Source organism: Sinohyriopsis cumingii, chromosome 18 (genome assembly GCF_028554795.1).
Source record: "Sinohyriopsis cumingii isolate HCF-2022 chromosome 18, ASM2855479v2, whole genome shotgun sequence".
Classification (NCBI taxonomy): Eukaryota; Metazoa; Mollusca; class Bivalvia; order Unionida; family Unionidae; genus Sinohyriopsis; species Sinohyriopsis cumingii.
This window is the reverse complement of record NC_142978.1, coordinates 100,746,704-100,763,919: the sequence shown is the minus strand read 5'-3', so window position 1 is coordinate 100,763,919 and position 17,216 is coordinate 100,746,704. Positions and strand designations below refer to the sequence as shown.

The 17,216-nt window shown below is 34.9% G+C and overlaps 1 protein-coding gene across 4 annotated transcripts in view; it reads left to right on the top strand.

Moving 5' to 3' along the window:
• Nucleotides 1-17,216, top strand: part of LOC149777595 (uncharacterized) — a 100,229-nt gene that overhangs the window by 2,704 nt on the left and 80,309 nt on the right. For 3 of the 4 annotated variants that reach the window (XM_089942233.1, XM_089942232.1, XM_089942229.1), the window contains exons 2-5: nucleotides 2,653-2,867; nucleotides 5,110-5,183; nucleotides 8,448-8,572; nucleotides 14,377-14,527. In XM_089942233.1, coding sequence (XP_089798359.1) covers nucleotides 2,739-2,867; nucleotides 5,110-5,183; nucleotides 8,448-8,572; nucleotides 14,377-14,527 — 479 coding nt within the window. In that variant the 5' untranslated portion in view covers nucleotides 2,653-2,738. The remainder of the gene's footprint in view (nucleotides 1-2,652; nucleotides 2,868-5,109; nucleotides 5,184-8,447; nucleotides 8,573-14,376; nucleotides 14,528-17,216) is intronic. The other variant, XM_089942231.1, reaches the window with a different exon arrangement.

Here is a 17,216-nt window from a genome sequence, read left to right as displayed (position 1 = left end):
AATAGGAGCAACATCTGTATGAAACATTTTCAATGTGATGAATATTCAGATTAGTTCTCATTATTACTTTTATCTTAATCTTGTTAAATTGCTATTAACTGATCGGGGCCCAGAGTGGTCTAAAGCGCTCTCCGTTACGGATCACTGCCATCCCACCTCTGTCTGCGTGGGTTCAAGTCTCGGATTCGGCTAATGTGGGTATGTGAGAAAGCTTGCCAGTAGCTTCTTGTGGGTCGGTGGTTCTTTCTGGGGTTTTCCGGGTTCTTCTTCCACCATTATTACTGGCCACCATGTATAGCCTATCATGTGCTGAAAAATGGCATTAAACCCTACAACAACAACAGTTAACTGACCCATGCTTCTCAGAATGATTTTAGCCTCAAAACAAATTGATTTGTAAGTATTAACCATGTCTTGGTGTTTGTACAGTTGATTTATGTTGATAAGGTATTAACACCCCTACTGGACAGAGGCATTTACTACCACTGTATTACTTGGAAAGCCCCCATTATACTTGAAAATATTAACCCCTCCCCCACCCCTTCATGCTGGGATGAAACCTGTAAAGCCCCATTAAGCTTGAAAATATTATCCCTTCCACCCACCCCCTTCATGCCGGGGGCATATGGTCAGTCCCAAATGTGATGTATATTCAGTTTTCTATAGAAATGAGCATCAGACTGTTTCAGATACAGTTCTGGCAATATTAACATGGTAATTAAGAACGACTTGTTTCTGACCAGGATTCGTTTACAATATCCATCAGTTTAAACACCAGTACCATCCAGTAGAGGCTCATAGGATTAGCGGCATACCGGTTTACCTCTTTATTTTTTTCTGATAGTACATAACACCATAAGTTTTCACTCTATTGGTATATTGGTAATTTCCTTCAGTACGGAATGTACTGAAATATCCCAAGTAATCTTGTTTCAGATTTAATATTAACATCGTGTTTTCATTATTGACATGACCACTGTGGTGACCTAAGTGGTTAGAGTGTCTGCCTTGAATGTGGGAGGTCTCAAGTTCGAACCCTGGCTGAGTGATACCCAAAACCTATAAAAATGGTACTGGCAGCTGCCTTGCTTGGTGCTCAGCATTAAAGGGTTATTGCTTGGACTGGTCGGCCTGGAAACAGGATAATATGACTGGGTGGGACATGATGCCACATGTCTCCATCATGATGTCCCATTGCTAGACATCACTGTAAACTGCCAAACTGCAGACACCATAGTGCTAAGACTGAAAAATTGTTAAGGCTGCATTGAAAAACCAAATCACATGCACATACACACATTTATGACAAAATATTTCATAAAAAATATATTTTGTACAAAATGGTCTTATCTGTCACAAATGAATGGTGAATATTACAGATATATTTATGATCTTTTAATTATGTTTGGCACGTGTCACATAATCCAAAGTGGAGGTCAAATACTAAGTCATAAGTATATGCTGCTGATATTTTTCCCAATCATAATTGATGGTAATTTGTTGGCAGATTTTGAGTTGATGACACAAGGAAGCAATATTTTTGGTTAGTTTGTCAACAGCTTATAAATTATTGTCATAATGAATATGGATGTATTTTGCATGCATATTCTTCACTTTGGTTATCCATCTTGCTCTAATCCCAAAAAAGTGGTTTAGTCCAAAATGTTAGTGAGCACGTTTTAATTCCAGTGAATAATTTTAATTAAAGATTCCTCACAAATTATATCTGAACACAATAGTAAATACTTTTGCTGACTGAAATTAAGATAAGAGTAATCTTAGTGATCTCAAACTTGTATATAAACCTGACACAATAAGATGACCAGGATGTGGGTCATGTTGCAGTCAAATTTATGAACAAAGTTACTTCTGGAACCTTCTAAGGTTATAATCAAGGCAAGATCTTCAATTCAAATTAAACACCTATTTGTAACTTACAAATAAGACAAGCATGAGAGTAGTCAGGTAGACCTCTACTCTCAGTTACAGAGTTCAAGCAAACAATATAACAGTTAACTTCCCTAGGTAAGTTAAAAGTTACCACTGAGGTTATTGTTGTTTTCCATCTCAGGACATAGGCCCATCAAAGTGCCCATTGGTTGGATGATTTTGGGAGATCTTGGGGTTACTGTGAAATTGTTATCATTTGCTCAGGCGATGCAGGTTCGATTAGTGTCCATGCATAGTGGCAGAACTAGATTATTGTTTCGTCTAATCATAGATTCAGGCTGGAAAAATAGCTGAAATGACCTGTATGTCTAGGAGCAGGGTCTTATTAAACTACTTAAAAAAACTTTTCTGCATGTTTTATATACAGTTTTGGGCATGTGACACAACTTTTCCCAGGCTTTTGGATAGTAGATTTTCTGTCCCAGAGATTAATAGTAAATAGCATTGCATTTTAGTCACACTGAGTTGTTGTGTCCTAGGAGAAGTGCACTTGGCTTCCATTTCCTCAACATCACATGGTCAAATAAAGTGCTGTTAAATATGAACCAACCAGGAAATATACTGGTGGTGTCAGTTGTTTTTAAAAAATTTGTCTGAAATGTTTTATGAATATCACAATTGTTTATTGATTATGTATCTTTTTGCATGAGCATTGTATCTGCAATAGATCTTTTACATAGATAAATGTTTGATTGATTACAGAAAGAACTCGTAGCCACCTTTACAATTTGGCTTCAGTGTTGAGCTGATTGCAAGTCAGCTATTTGCAAGTGGTGAGACTGCTCAGTATGGACAAAGAGTCCAATATTGGCAGCAATGGAGATGGCAGTAGTGGACGCAACACACCACGCTCACTGAACCAAGATGGACAGCGACGAGACACTCCGGGACCAGTACCCACCTACCAGTATTCAAGGGTGAGAAATTTTAAATTAAGTATTCATTTGTTATTCTAAGATGGCGCTTATAATGTACAGATTGATGAGTATGCTGATAACTTGCTGAACTTTAGCTCTGATTTCTAGTTCTTTTGGTTAATCATCAAAAGGGCCTGTCATTCGGCATCTGTCCACCCATTATGACATGTTTGTTATTGCTATTCCTCCTAAATTACTGGGTAGATTGCCATGAAACTTGACACAATCACCCCTGGTCTATTGTGTCTTGAGGGAAAATGGTGATTTGGACAGCCAGTGTGGTTACCAGGACAATCTTGCTTTTACTTAATTCCTTCTGAACAGACTTTTATATTGAGATGGGTTTTTTTTAATGCTGTCTTGTTATACTTATTTTAGATGGTGTCTTTCTGACAGCCAACATGGTCCCATGGTAGGTTTATTGAAAATCATGTTACCACATTTAATGTAACTTTTTTATGTTCTAAGTTTTTGTGTGCACATCTATCCATTAATATCATAATTAAAAATATCACATTTTGTACATCAGAATTGTTTTGTTTTTTCATTATATCTTTTACATTTTTGTACAAAATGTGAAAATCTTAAAAAATATTGCTAAATTCTGTACCACACAGAATAAGATATCAAAATTTTTCACAGTTTTGTTGCTTTTTATTATTTTAATATTTAGACAAATTTGTTACCTCCAATTTTAATGCTTGTATTTAATTGGAAATAAGTTCGTGTTTCATGGTTGTATGATTTAGATCCATCAGACAGCTAATTTTTTGTTTGCTAAAATCTTGGATGAAAAAAATCAATATTTGGTTACCTGACTATGTATATATTCAGGCATTGTTGAGAAGAGACAGGAAATTATTTTTACTGCTAATAGCATTGGAGAAAAGTGTTTTTTACTATATTGCCTTATTTATACTTCGTGATATTTATTCTCATCCTTGTCAGTGACCTGTTTTCATATGAGGTTCAATGTCAAAAGCTATGACAGAGAACTTGTATTGTATTTATCTATATCTTGTGAACATGTTATGTTTTTACCAAATTTGGTATGTTGGAGTTTCTCAGGAATATCAAAGATGGTTTCAGTGTTCAGTAGCAGGTATAAAGAATAAAGAGACAGACTTATTTTGGATCCATGGTAATTCCTTAAAGCCAGGTGAACATAAATGATTAAATCTTTCTGAAGGACTTTTGTTGATAAACATAATTGATTTTTTGTGCAAGTTTTAATCGTTGTATGTTGAAATTGTCTTGATCTGCTTTTGTCTTCAGAGACATAGGTATAACTTTGGCATCAGTAGTGATATCATTTACAATGCTAAAGGTGTGCATTCAAGTTCATGCTGTTTGGATACTGGGTATGTGTTCAATCAACAGAACATTTTATTTTGTAAGGTTTAATTTTCATATATTTTAAGAGTGAGTTTGACCCACTAAACCATGTCCTTTATGTTTAGGGAATGGAGGGAGGTAAGATAGAGAAGCACTTGCATTGGCGGGGGGGTCATCCCTGTGTTCTCTTGCAATTGTGTATCATAACTCTAATAAAATCATTGAAAACTATACATTTTTATTTACCAAACCTGTCAAATAAATTCACAAAGAGAAAAAGCGAAGGCATCACTTGTGAATAGTGTTACGCCACCTATTGATTTATTATGTATATGCCATTTTCCTGCAGGATTACTCAACTGCAAATCTGTGTCCAAGCAATAAGTCTATGGGACAAAGCTATTTTTCTACGTCCCATCTTTATTAAATCCCCATTTCCAGTCATGTGTTCAAGGTCTGAACTAAAACATGAAGTAGCTGGAGCCAGATTTTACCACCTTTTTTGTAATATTGTAGCAAAATGGCAAAGAAAGGGATAAAAGTGTCACTTGGGGTTCTTTCTTCTCTACATTCTTCACTGGGAATATTTGCTACAGACATTTTTATTAAATAGGAAACCCATAAAACACTTTAACAGATTTCTGCTTGCTACTATTTTGAACCCTCGTGTTTGTGCAGTTCTGTCAGGCAGCATGTAGGTTGGACATATTTATTATATTGTAGAATGTGAGTTAAAAACATGAGCATAAGTTTGTTGAAGTCTTGGCAAAAAACAGTTATTGAAAGTTTATTTGTGGGAAGCATAGATCATATATATGTATTAGCAAGTCTTAAAGAAATAGCAATACTTAGTGAAAAATTCTCAACTGTGAAACTGAGGAATTGTTTTTATGCTTGTTTTCTTCAGGAACAACTTTTTGAATTGAGTGAAGCACCTGCCTCCAAAATTCGTCCTTCCTGTTTGTCTAAAGAATTTGACAGGTAAGTATATAACTGGTAATCCAACCTGTGTACAGTTTTTATTCAGGGAACTGTTAGTAAGTGTTGTTATGAAGAGGTGGTCTTCTTAGAGATGGATAATTTTCATTCAGTCTACTGTCATGGACCTCCAAGTGGTATTGCTGCAAACTACTGGGTAGATGCAGCCACCAGATTATTCTCTGTTCTATTTTCATGCATGTTTCTTGAAATGCATTCCAAATGAACTTGACTCAAATCATGGAATCTGATAGAGTCTCCTATAACTGTCAGGCCCTACGGAAAATGGATCTGCTATCCTGTTTTTGTTTTGAGCAGTTTTGGGATTATCTGCAGTGGCTACAGAACATTAGATCAGTGTCAAACAATCCTGTAGTAGCCTACCGGAGACCAAAAGACCTAAAGGACATCCTGGTCAGGGCAAAGCTAATGCCAATCACTAATCAAGACCACCCTAGTCAATCTGGCCTCTTGATAAACACATTGAATTACCAGGTCACAAACAAGCAATTCAGCATTTGGAACTAAGAGAAGATCTTAGAACTACTTATATGACAACAGATACCATGTGACATGCGGTAAATAGCCTACATCACATGGTTTTTTAAGATATGAGAGTGGATAGAGGAGTGACATGATTTGTTTGATTCTTTAATGGTAAGTGTGTAGATAAAATACTGTTATTTAGAAAACACAAGATTTAAGTTTTAAGTGTTGCACTGTCATATACAGAACAATTGTTATTTACTTGTTGTTATACCATAAATATACAGAACACATGCATTAAGTGCTATACTGATATGTACAGAAAACATGTATTTAGTGTTACACTGTAATATACAGAACACGTATATTTAATACACTTGTTATACTTGCTATTTCTCTGTTTGAATTGAATTGGTTGATTTCTTTTTACATTGTAATGGTAGTATTATAGCCCCCCATTATCACTATGATGGCACCTCTTTTTTCAGGTTCAGTCAGGGCAAGTGCTCACATTTACTAAATCCTAGATGCATCTTTTCATTAGAGATCAAAAGTTATCAAGTTTCCTCTTTTGCCTTGATAGCAGACTCGTCTCATGAATTACTTGGACAATGATGGGTTATGTTTGTAATGACCAGTAAGTCTTGACAAATAAGGAATAAATATTGGTATTTTATTTATCAGTTACATTCTAATCATAATATTTCAGGGTCCGTGGTGGACCTGAAAAACTGCAAAAAACTTAAAATGTAATTTGGACCTTAAAATAAGTTTTAAAAAGCTCATAGAAACATAAAAATCAACTAAAAATATGAAACAAATTATGAATGGCTCTACCCCAACCACTAAAAAATTCCTTTTTTGTACATGGTTTCTTGTTATGCTAGCCTAGGGGTTGAGAAAGCATGTGAATTAAGCAAGTTAAAGACATCCCATTATTTTATTTTAATTTTATTTTATCATTCTTTTTATAGACCTGTAATGGCATACATGGCTTTTTTTAAAGATATTAAAAAAAAAATTAAGTATGTGCCTTGTCCAGAGTTCTCAACTAGGATTTTAAAACTAGGGGTCCAGGACTCGTATTTGGTAAGCAATGTTTTAGACCCAAATTTGGAAATATCATTTTGTCTTAGTCATGAAATGTTTTGATTTTGAGGTTACATGCACTATTTACTCAGCTACACTCAGAAATAAACACAATGCATAATTAATTAGAATGACCACAACAAATGGAGTAGAAAATCCTTGTGAATTTTTATCGGTACAATTTTATTCTTTATCCATACCATTGTGTATCATCATTTCTTACTGTAATCTACAAGTTGTTCAACTTACGCACATGTCCAATTTATGTGAGTTATTGGAACTATCATTTTAAAGCTGTTCCAGTATACGATCATGTACACAGCTCTTGTGTTAACCTGAGATCACTGGAAAATTCTAAGCACTGATTGGCTGATCTGAATAACAGTGTATTTTCAACACTGTTAAAGAAAGTGCACAATACCTGTATTGGAATGAAAGTATTGATATGTTTACAAAAAAGAGTTAGGGATTTTCCGTGTTCCAGATATAAATTTTTTTTTATCAAAATATCCATGTTACATGTAGCTTGAAATTATTTCAACCTTTCCCTAAATGAACTTTTAATACTATTAATATACACTACTATAATACAGTCACATTGATGATACGATTGTAATGGTATACAAGAGATTTTTAGTGATCTTGGCCAGAATGCTGTTCTCACATTCACTTTTTTTTCAAGCCCGCTATTATTTTACATTTGCACCACATAATATATTGGTAGTCAACCTAAGACTGTTTCACATGTGCTAAGTCATGAAGAATGTGCAAGTCTGCATGGAATATTGGAAAGAACTTTGATTATTTTAAATGAAGAGACGATGAAAGAGAATCTCTTGTTGAAACAGAATTAGATGAGTTGAACACAGCACTCATGTACATTCATATGCCATCAATAAAGCAAACATCAGATCATAATCTTTATTGAACTGGGTTGAAGATAGTTGTAGTTTAACTGTCGGAGATGGAAATACTCTGTAGATTACATGTAAAACACTGCAAAACAAGGCTAACTTTCAGGACCAGTACAACAGACTCACATAAATTCAGCTGATCATGTGACAGCTATATTGGTAGAAGCCATGAAAAAAGATTCAAGCAAATAATTAATGGCCTGAGTAAATCTTGCTTTTCTTGCTTTAGTTCATATTGGTATTGCTGAAATCCACATCAGTCTGAGCCATTTATAAAATTCTTCTTGTCTCGTGTGTTTCTTGTTTTGATTATTAAAAAATTTGGTCCTTTTTCCATTATAACTCTTTTCTGCCTGCTGGTCTTACCTGTACACTTTATTATACCAATGATTGACATGTGAAACACCATCAAAAAGGAACACATTTGTAATTGATAAATCATTTTTAAATCATCGATCAAGTATAGAGGGTAAAATATAGCTTAGATACAATAAGAAACACCTTTTGTTTGCTTGTTCTATTGATTCTGCAATCACTTGAAATATGTTCGTCAGTGTGAGTCATACTTCTTAAGTATGAGGGGCAAATTAGGTTTTTGAATATAGAATTGACACGCTTTGGAAAAGGGATTAGCAAGTTGGCCCCATTTAGAAAAATTCTAGCAGCAAAACTAATGTCCGTCTCCACCACTTAATATTGAACAGTTTTGAACTTTTTCTTTTTTACCAAAATGTATGACAAGCTGTTTTCAAGTTCATAAATAATTCTTGTAATTCAGCAGTGATGGTATTTGGGACCCGGAACGCTGGGGGAGGTCATTTGGGGGAGGATCTCGTGGTCCTTCTCCACTCACCATCAATGATGCTAAAGAAAGGAGGCAGGATCTTCCACGACGTCAGTCTGGTATGTTAATTCTTTTTAGTTATCATTTACCTCATTATGTCCTGTTATGACTCAGTTGTCGTAAACTAATTAATATGAAGAAGAAAAACAAACAAGTTTTATAAAACTGGACAAAAAATTTAGTTCCTGAAGCTGTAATATGAAATTTTAAAAGGAACTTGCAGTATTATGAATTGAATTCAAAATAACCATATAAAGCTGTGTTCAAGTCCATAAGAATCAAATGATCCAAATAAATTTCAGATCCTTGAGTGTGCTGGTCTGCCAAGTTCAGATGTATCACAGTGGCATTGCCAAGAACTCCTTGGAATATATTCATTATAGTCCTAGAATTAGATTTTAGTTCAATAAGCACTTTGTAATTCCAGTGAATAGTCAGAACAAATGCTTCCTCTCAAATAATATCTAAAAGCAGTGTTAAGTATGTCTGCACTTGATATTAACTCAAGAACTTATGAAATAAGAATCCAAAGCAAGAATGAATTCATTTGCTCAGTTCTATGAACAAGAATATGGCCCACTAGGTGACATTTCACCCCACATCATAAAAGAACCCACCTGACCGGCACATCCAGTGAGAAATAACTTAATTCTTCTTAGAACTCATATGACCCCACCAGCCAATGAGAAATTACCACAAACTTATCAACAGGTTCAATCTTTCTGTTGATTTAATATCTATGAAAAAAAAATCTACACTCATGAACAAAAATTAGGGATTATTTTGTTTATAAATGATCACTACTTTTTATCACGATGAACAAAAATTACGTGCAATATAGCTACAGTCCTGTATGAAAGGTTACACAAAATACATAACTTTACCAATAACATTTATATAATATTTCTACAAGGATAAATTAAATTTCAAAAATATGCTCCCTTTTTAGCAGTCATAAAGAGAAACTTGGTAATTTTATTAGTTCACTTGGCTGTATGACCAAGGGAGCTTTTGGTCTGGCACTGCATCTGATATGCTTCATCAGTTGTTGTCAACATTTTTATATTCAACTCCTCAAAAACTGATTATCCAGTTTGCATTGAACTTGGTACGAATGTGTGTCAGGACATTCTTGATTAAAACATTTTGGTGTGGCTTCCTTACCAACAGTGTGGCTTCCTTAACTAAGAAATGGAAAACACATTTTTGTCACTGGAAGGGCTGCGTCAGTTTCATTGAAACTATAATAGAATGTTTCTTAGGAAGTGCTTTATCAGAAGTTTGTCCAAGGTGGCTTCCATAGCATTGGTGTGGCTTCCATAGCAAACATATAAAAACCACATTTTAATAGTATTACTAAATTACCAGCTATTATTGCGTTGCAGTCTCATGTCCTGGTACTGGTTGCCAGTTCCAGGTTGAATTCCCTCCTCAAATTAGTAATTTGAGATCTTGGTAGAAAAACATGATCCCAGTCAGATGCCTTGGTTTCTTGAATCTTGCAGACTATTTTCCTTCTTTTCCCTTGGACTTCATATATTGTGTATCTGGTAGCATTTTACAACACCTCAGCACAGTCGTAGTTATATGGTGGCAACCAAAGGTAAAGCTAGATTAATGTAAAATTAGAATGTGCAGAAATTTACAAGGATGCAAAACCCTACTAAATACCGTAAATGCAGTATTGACCATATATGTTGTGACACTATATTTATTGGGACACAAAAATTAATTTTAAAAGTAATTTTTTTGTGCACTGTATGTTCTGAGACAGATCATTTTCTCAAGTCATAAGTTGTGGGACACATTTTAAATAATTAGAAAATTACATGTTGTAAAATACACTCCAACTGAAATTTCATTAAAAAAATATAAAACTCTTTAATCTACTGCAACATTATCTCATGAACACAACCCTTCTCCTGCACACATACGCTCCATTCTTTTTGGTGCATGAATATATTTTTTAACTTTCTCATATTATGAAAAATTTTCATTAGAGGCAACACATCACCTGAAGTGGAAACTGCAAGGACTAAAGTAATATTTTTTTAAAAATCTGCACCAGTCATCATAATTCTCACACTTTTGACCCCCATCTTATAGCGAGTCCATCCAGGAATAATATCAAAAGTACACTAGAATTTCATCCATGTTAATGATCATATTGTTGGCAAAATCATCTGCTTTTCTTCTGGCCTTCATGAATTCATCAAATGATTTTATTTTCTCCAAATCTTCTGGGCAACACTGGATCATCAGTGTCTGTGCACGAAGCACTATATTGTGTCACTTTAATAATTGTTCCATTGTTTCAATTTATTGTCAAAATTCCTATGAATACCACTGAAAAATTAGCTTCAATATCTCAGCCATCTTTGTACAGAAAAAAAAATCAGCACCCTTAAAAGAATCCAAAGTATGTCGGCTTCCAGGCCAGCTTGCATTGTAATTAAATTAACCTTCGTCTTTGATGTCCGGTCAGTAAGTTCAAAGCATGAGTTTCCTGCTCGCTGCCAGTTGTGTTTATAAACCACCTGGGCTTTGTGCTTGGCATCAGTAGTTATGATTAACATAAACTGGCATTGATGTCTGTAAGTAAATAGTATACAGAGTAATAACTCTTGCTAGCGAAAAGTTTCTCATTTGCACTAAATTGAATGTGTTTTCAAATAATGATTATTATTTGCATGTTACTGTCATATAGTTGTCCTGGATATAATTCTATCTTGTTTTTTTAGCACCTAACACCTGGTCATGCATGAATGGCAGTTGTCTTCAAGATACCAGTTGATTATTTCCCTCTCGTGTGTGAAATCATCTGCTTCTGGCCTTCACAAATTTATCAGATGATTTTATTTTCTCCAAATCTTCAGGGCGACATAATGTCCGTGCACAAAGCAATATAGTTTCGCTTTTAACTGACTTTTTCTCTCATGATTTTGAACAAATAGTTTAGTTCCTGCTACTTCAGAGGCTGCTGATCCATGATTTCCAATGCATTCAGACATTTATTGGGGATATTGGCCATGGTATGGTTCCTTTGCAATTATTGATCAATTTTTACATAAAAAAAATAGTTCAGATCACACACCTTGTTTCCTATGAGGAACCGTCTGTTGAGTTTCAACTTAACTAAGCTTCATACAAGATCAGGCATATAGACAGAACCTCACTGAAGCTGCCATCATGTAAACATGTTTTCTAATAGACCTAGCTTTGGTGATCGAGTTTTATGTTAGTTCAGATCAGATGGTTCATGGTCATGATGGTGAAAGTAGGATTCATATGTAGAAATTGGTTGCCATCGGTGGGCAACCAGAAAATGTTTATCCACTCCCTTTCCTTGGTTGATTTGTCAGGAGGGGCTTTTATGCAAGACCTGTTATATGCTATCAAGAAGAAAGTTCATGGTGCTTAACATCTCCTCTAGTGAAGGCTTGAAATCGAGGATATGACCCCTCTAGACCTGACATCATGGCTAAAGTGGGCAGTCCACTCATACTCTGAGGTCTTGCATGACCAGTTGCTCATGAATTTGAGCTTATGGAATAGAAGCTGCTGGCTTCCCTGTAAAGTCAACCTTGTTGAGTGTCTATATCAGTTTGGCATTGCAGAAATGAGAATTAAATCTGATGGATTGAGTGGCTATGGCTTAGATGACCATCAGAACTAGTTGATGTTAGTACAAAAATTCTTTGTTGGTTAAGTTTAGTGCTATTGCTGGATTCACTTTAAAAAAACTCATTGTATGGAAAAATCCTTTTTTTATGTGCTTGTTGTTTACATGACCATTGATTATGTATTTCCTCATATTTCCTTTCATTCTAATGCTGATGTGATTATGGAATTTATTCAATGGAGAATGTAAATTTTTTATTTAATGTTTCTTGAAGAATACTTACACAATCATATTACTGTTAAACCCTCCCTGTCTCCCCACAAAATTGTGAGCATTGCTCAACTTAAACTGCTAAACAACTGGCTGATGGTTATCCAACTTGCAGTGGTAAGGAGAGGTTGTGAGTAAGAGTTTCTTCCCATTGTGTGGTATATAGGCAGGAAATATGTAATTGTTGTCTTTCCAGGAGGGCTTGAGTGGTAGCAAAGTATATGTTTCTAACGTCAATGTGATATAGTACATACTCTCCAAGAAACACACTTCTGCATCTGTCTCATTCAAACTGAATATATGCATGCACCAGTGTCATAAACAACATAGGCGACAAAGGGTTATATAAACCTCTCTCTGAGAAAACAAAGTGATCAGTTGAACATATGAATCAACCCAAATTGTTCCCTCTGATGAGTGACAATAGTAATGAAACCAGTTAGGGACAGGGGGTGACTAGAACATCCCAGCAGATGGGATGGAACACCTTCACATCCAATCAGTCATCTTCATTGTAAGTGAAGGCAATTCTCTGTGGGAATCCAGTCTTACAAATTCCAAAACCGAGTCTGTACGAGAGTGCATCAGTACTCTTGTCCAGCTCTTCTACACATACAGTTGTCAGTAGAAATGAGATTTGAACAAAACAAGAAAACTGGAAGAACCAGTTACAGAACACCTAGAAGTGAAGTGTCTGCTACTACCTTCTCAATCAATTCCGCTTTATAAAGAAGCTAGAAAACTTTCTAATTTATTAAATTAAAAAAGGTGGCTGACTATCTTCAAGAGTGGAAAAACATTTGCAGACAAGTATTAGATTGTGAGACCATTAATTGCATTTTCAGCAGAAAAATGGATAAATCTATAATCCTTAGTTCCACATTTACGAACCTCAGATATTAATCCAAAACTAAGAGGACATTGTTGTTGCAGTAATTTGGTATTTGTAGAAGATGAACATCATGCATTTTTCAAGATGTAAGGGAAAAGTATTTAGACAAACCTTGGTATAATAATCATTCTCTTGACAGATTTTATGGCTTTATGTCAATGCAGAATCCTTTTGTTATTCATGGAGTTGCATTATTTATATAACAATTGCTGTGTCCACAAGACAACACATTAGGTATTTAATATAGACACAATATGCATATGTTTGCTTCAGGCGATAAAATGTTGTCTTTGTATATATTATTATATTATGGGCTGATGACCCTAGATTACCAATTAAAAATCTTGAATCTTGAATTTTTAAATAAGGCCAAATAAATAATTAGATGTATGTTTGGTTCTGGCGACATTGGAAAAAAAGTTTGGAGAGGTAGGTAGGTCAGTTTTATTGTTGTTGCGGGTTTATTTTTGTAAGGATGGATTTAAATGAAACATAAACTAGAAAAATGCACTCATTTGCATCCTGAATTTAACTTTGTAGTTACCTCCCTTAATTTTCTTTCTCTTAAAATTTGTGTGGTCTTTTTCAACATTTTGATGGGTTTTTTCTCAAGTAAATACATGATGGATTGGCAGTTAAAAATGGAGTTTTGTTATCCCATGCTTTTTTAAAGAAGTGTTGGGATATTGTACTACCCTCTATCTATTCCATCCATTGTCCTACAATATTTGGTGTAATTTCATGAAACTTAGTACTAATTTTGCCTCTGTTGACCATCTGAAAGAGGGGGACCATCCTTTGCTGCTACTCTTTGGGTCCCAGGGAGTGAATCAGAGGTCACATATAAAAAGGTTACAATTACATTTCCAATGTTTTCTAAACCAGTTGTAATATACAATCATAGTAGGAAGATCCATCATATATGTGATAGATTTTGCATTATGACTCAAAATCATTGGAGTGGAGGTGAGTACTGGGGCTCTGGAATATGCAGTTGTGGGATGGTATATATGCTGGTCTGAGGATGTATGATTTTGAGCCATTGAAGTTTTTTGAATTTCTTTTGTTTTGAATTTAAGGTTCACTTGACCCAAGGGAGAAGCTTTTACATGAAGAAGATGGCATTGTTTTAAGTCCTCAACGTAGAAGCTTTGGCACAGGATGTCATGTGACCCATCCATTAATGGGCAGACAGATCAGCTGTCCTGCTGATCTTCAGGACAGGGAAAGGTGATAAACATTTTTAATATTCCTCTAACTAAACTTTTTTTAATATTCCTCTAATATATTAAAACATTTTGTTATATGCCTCTAACAATGTCCAGTAGCCTAAGTGGTCAGAACCTCTGCCTTGGATGCGGGAGTATGTGGGTTCAAACCCCAGCTGAGTCATCACAAAGACTTATTAAAAAATGATACTAACAGCTGCCTCGCTCAGCATTAAGGGATTAGTGTTAGGATGGTCGGCCTGGTGTCAGGATAATGTGACGTGGTGGGACATGATGTATCATATCTGTGGTATGATGCCCCAGTGCTAGACAGCGTGGTGATATGACTGAAAAATTGTTAAAGCTAAATTAAAAATCCAAATCACATACACACTAACACATTTTAGTAGAAGTATCTTGGTTTGCCTGTCTGTGTTTGGTAAAGTTTTTTAAATTTGCTTATATTTGACTAAATCTCTTGATGGATCTTCTTAATACATGAAATGACTCATTATGAAGCTAAAACAGTTCATTCTGGAATCAGACACTTCTCCTTTGACCTTGGGGTCAAGAGATCATACAGGACAATGTATTCTGTGATGCACTTGCTATTACTTTTTTTTTTTTTTTACCTCGAGGTCATGGATACTGTCAATGAAAATTTGCATTACAGTTTTAGTTGTTTTATTTCCTTATACTTCCTAAACCACTATATGGATTTTCTTAAATGTGGGATGTATCATTATGAATCTGAGACGGTTCATTCTGTGACATGCTTTCCCCTTTGACCTTGTGGTTAAGTTTAATCAGTACTTTGATACTTGACTCGACATGAAGGCGTCTTCCTTCTTGTTGAATTTTTTTGCCATCACTTTATTTAATTTTGGTCTCCCAGTTCAGAGTATATTTTTAATGTATTACATACTTGACTGTCATCTTATACCGCTCTTGCTCCTTGTTTACAGTGATTTGATCAAGAAGTTGTATACCTTTTTATACATGTTTTTTTTTTTCTTTCCATAACTTACTTTGGTTCTTTGTCCAATTTTGTCAAATTTAGACCATATTTGGAGTACAAAAACATTATATACTTCTCTCACTCTCTTCATTCTGGACTTGGGTCATGCTGCTGGCTGGGATCAGGGGATCATGTGGTTTGTAAAACCTTTAAAAAAATCCTTGAATTTTATGGGGTTGCCTTTAAAATCCCTTGAATTTTTTATAAAAAGTTGGTTTTATCATTGAAAAGTCATTGATTTCTTGACAAAGTCCTTGAATTTTCTCCATTATCCTTGGAATTGTTATGTTAGCAAATACAGAGCATTAAAACTGAACGTATTACTTTTTGATTCCAACTTGTTAATTACATATTTTCCTAATATAATGAATGGTTAGATACACATGGTGGGTTAATCAGATGACACATGACATCAGTAGTTACCAGTGTCAGTTTGTTCTAGTGGCACACTATTTGTTTTTATTCTACATTGGTATTTATTTGTGCAGTGATGTACAAAGTAACATTAAGAGAAGATTGTTTCCACAACAACATCTTGTTCTTGAAAACTTGCTGAAAAACAACTGGGCTGTACAAACCATTAGAGCTGGGTACCACAAAATATTTGTTACCTGTGTAATTCTGAACATTCAGTGATACATACCTTGGTATACCACAGTTATATTAGGAAACAACAATCTGAGATTCTGAGATGGGCCTGACACTATTTTCAAGAAAAATTCAATCTGTTAATAGCTGGAAACAATTACTTGCTCTGATTTACCACAAAATAATACCAACCACATTATTTATATTCAATTTAAATACTATCTTGAGATAAAAGAAAATAACTCAGAAGAAAATCTCATCCCTCATCCCCTGTTAAATGGGCAGTACCTTATAGTGGAATTTGCTATGTGTGTTGACTCATTAACCCTTGGTGCCATGTTTACATGGCAGAAGGTAATAGTCTACTGCCGAGGTCTGTAGCATCAAGGTCATGTATGATACACTAAGTGGATGGTATTATGTAAATATATAGCTCTACAATGATACCATCTAATCTGGATGTTCTAGTTGCACTACAAAATACAGATGGAAAAACCTAATAATTTGGACCCTGTTTATTTTTCTTCACCCAAACTTTTACCCTTCTGCTTATGCGTGAGCAAAAATAACCAATGAAAAACAATGTTTCTAACACAACTAGGCATTAGGCTGATGGGAAATCTCTTGGAAGTCGATGTATTAGGGTGTCATCAGAAATAGACCCCAAAATGTGTTTCCTACTCGCATTTCAGGCAAAAACGACAAAAACCTCCAGGGGTTGATGAGTTAATTGTTGTACAGGTTACAAAAAAAACTAACATAAAGTGAGTTGATGAAGCTTACACTGTAGTTGACACCCTGTAAAAGATACTGGGCAGACATTCGGCAGCTTTTAGATTAAAAAAGGGATTGTTCACACTGGAGCCTACAATTGACTAGTTATGCCATTCATATAATGGACAGGGAATTTTTAGTGGTATGCCAATACCTGGGCAAATTTTTTTATTAAAACACACTGTCTCAGCAAATGAGAAAATTTAGTGACCTTGAGAAATTGTATATAATCCAAATGGAATACAACTACTTTTCTGAGAATCATAAATTGATTTGCAGTCTTACAAGGGAATAAATATCTTTGGTACATTAACATACACCAGAAAATAAC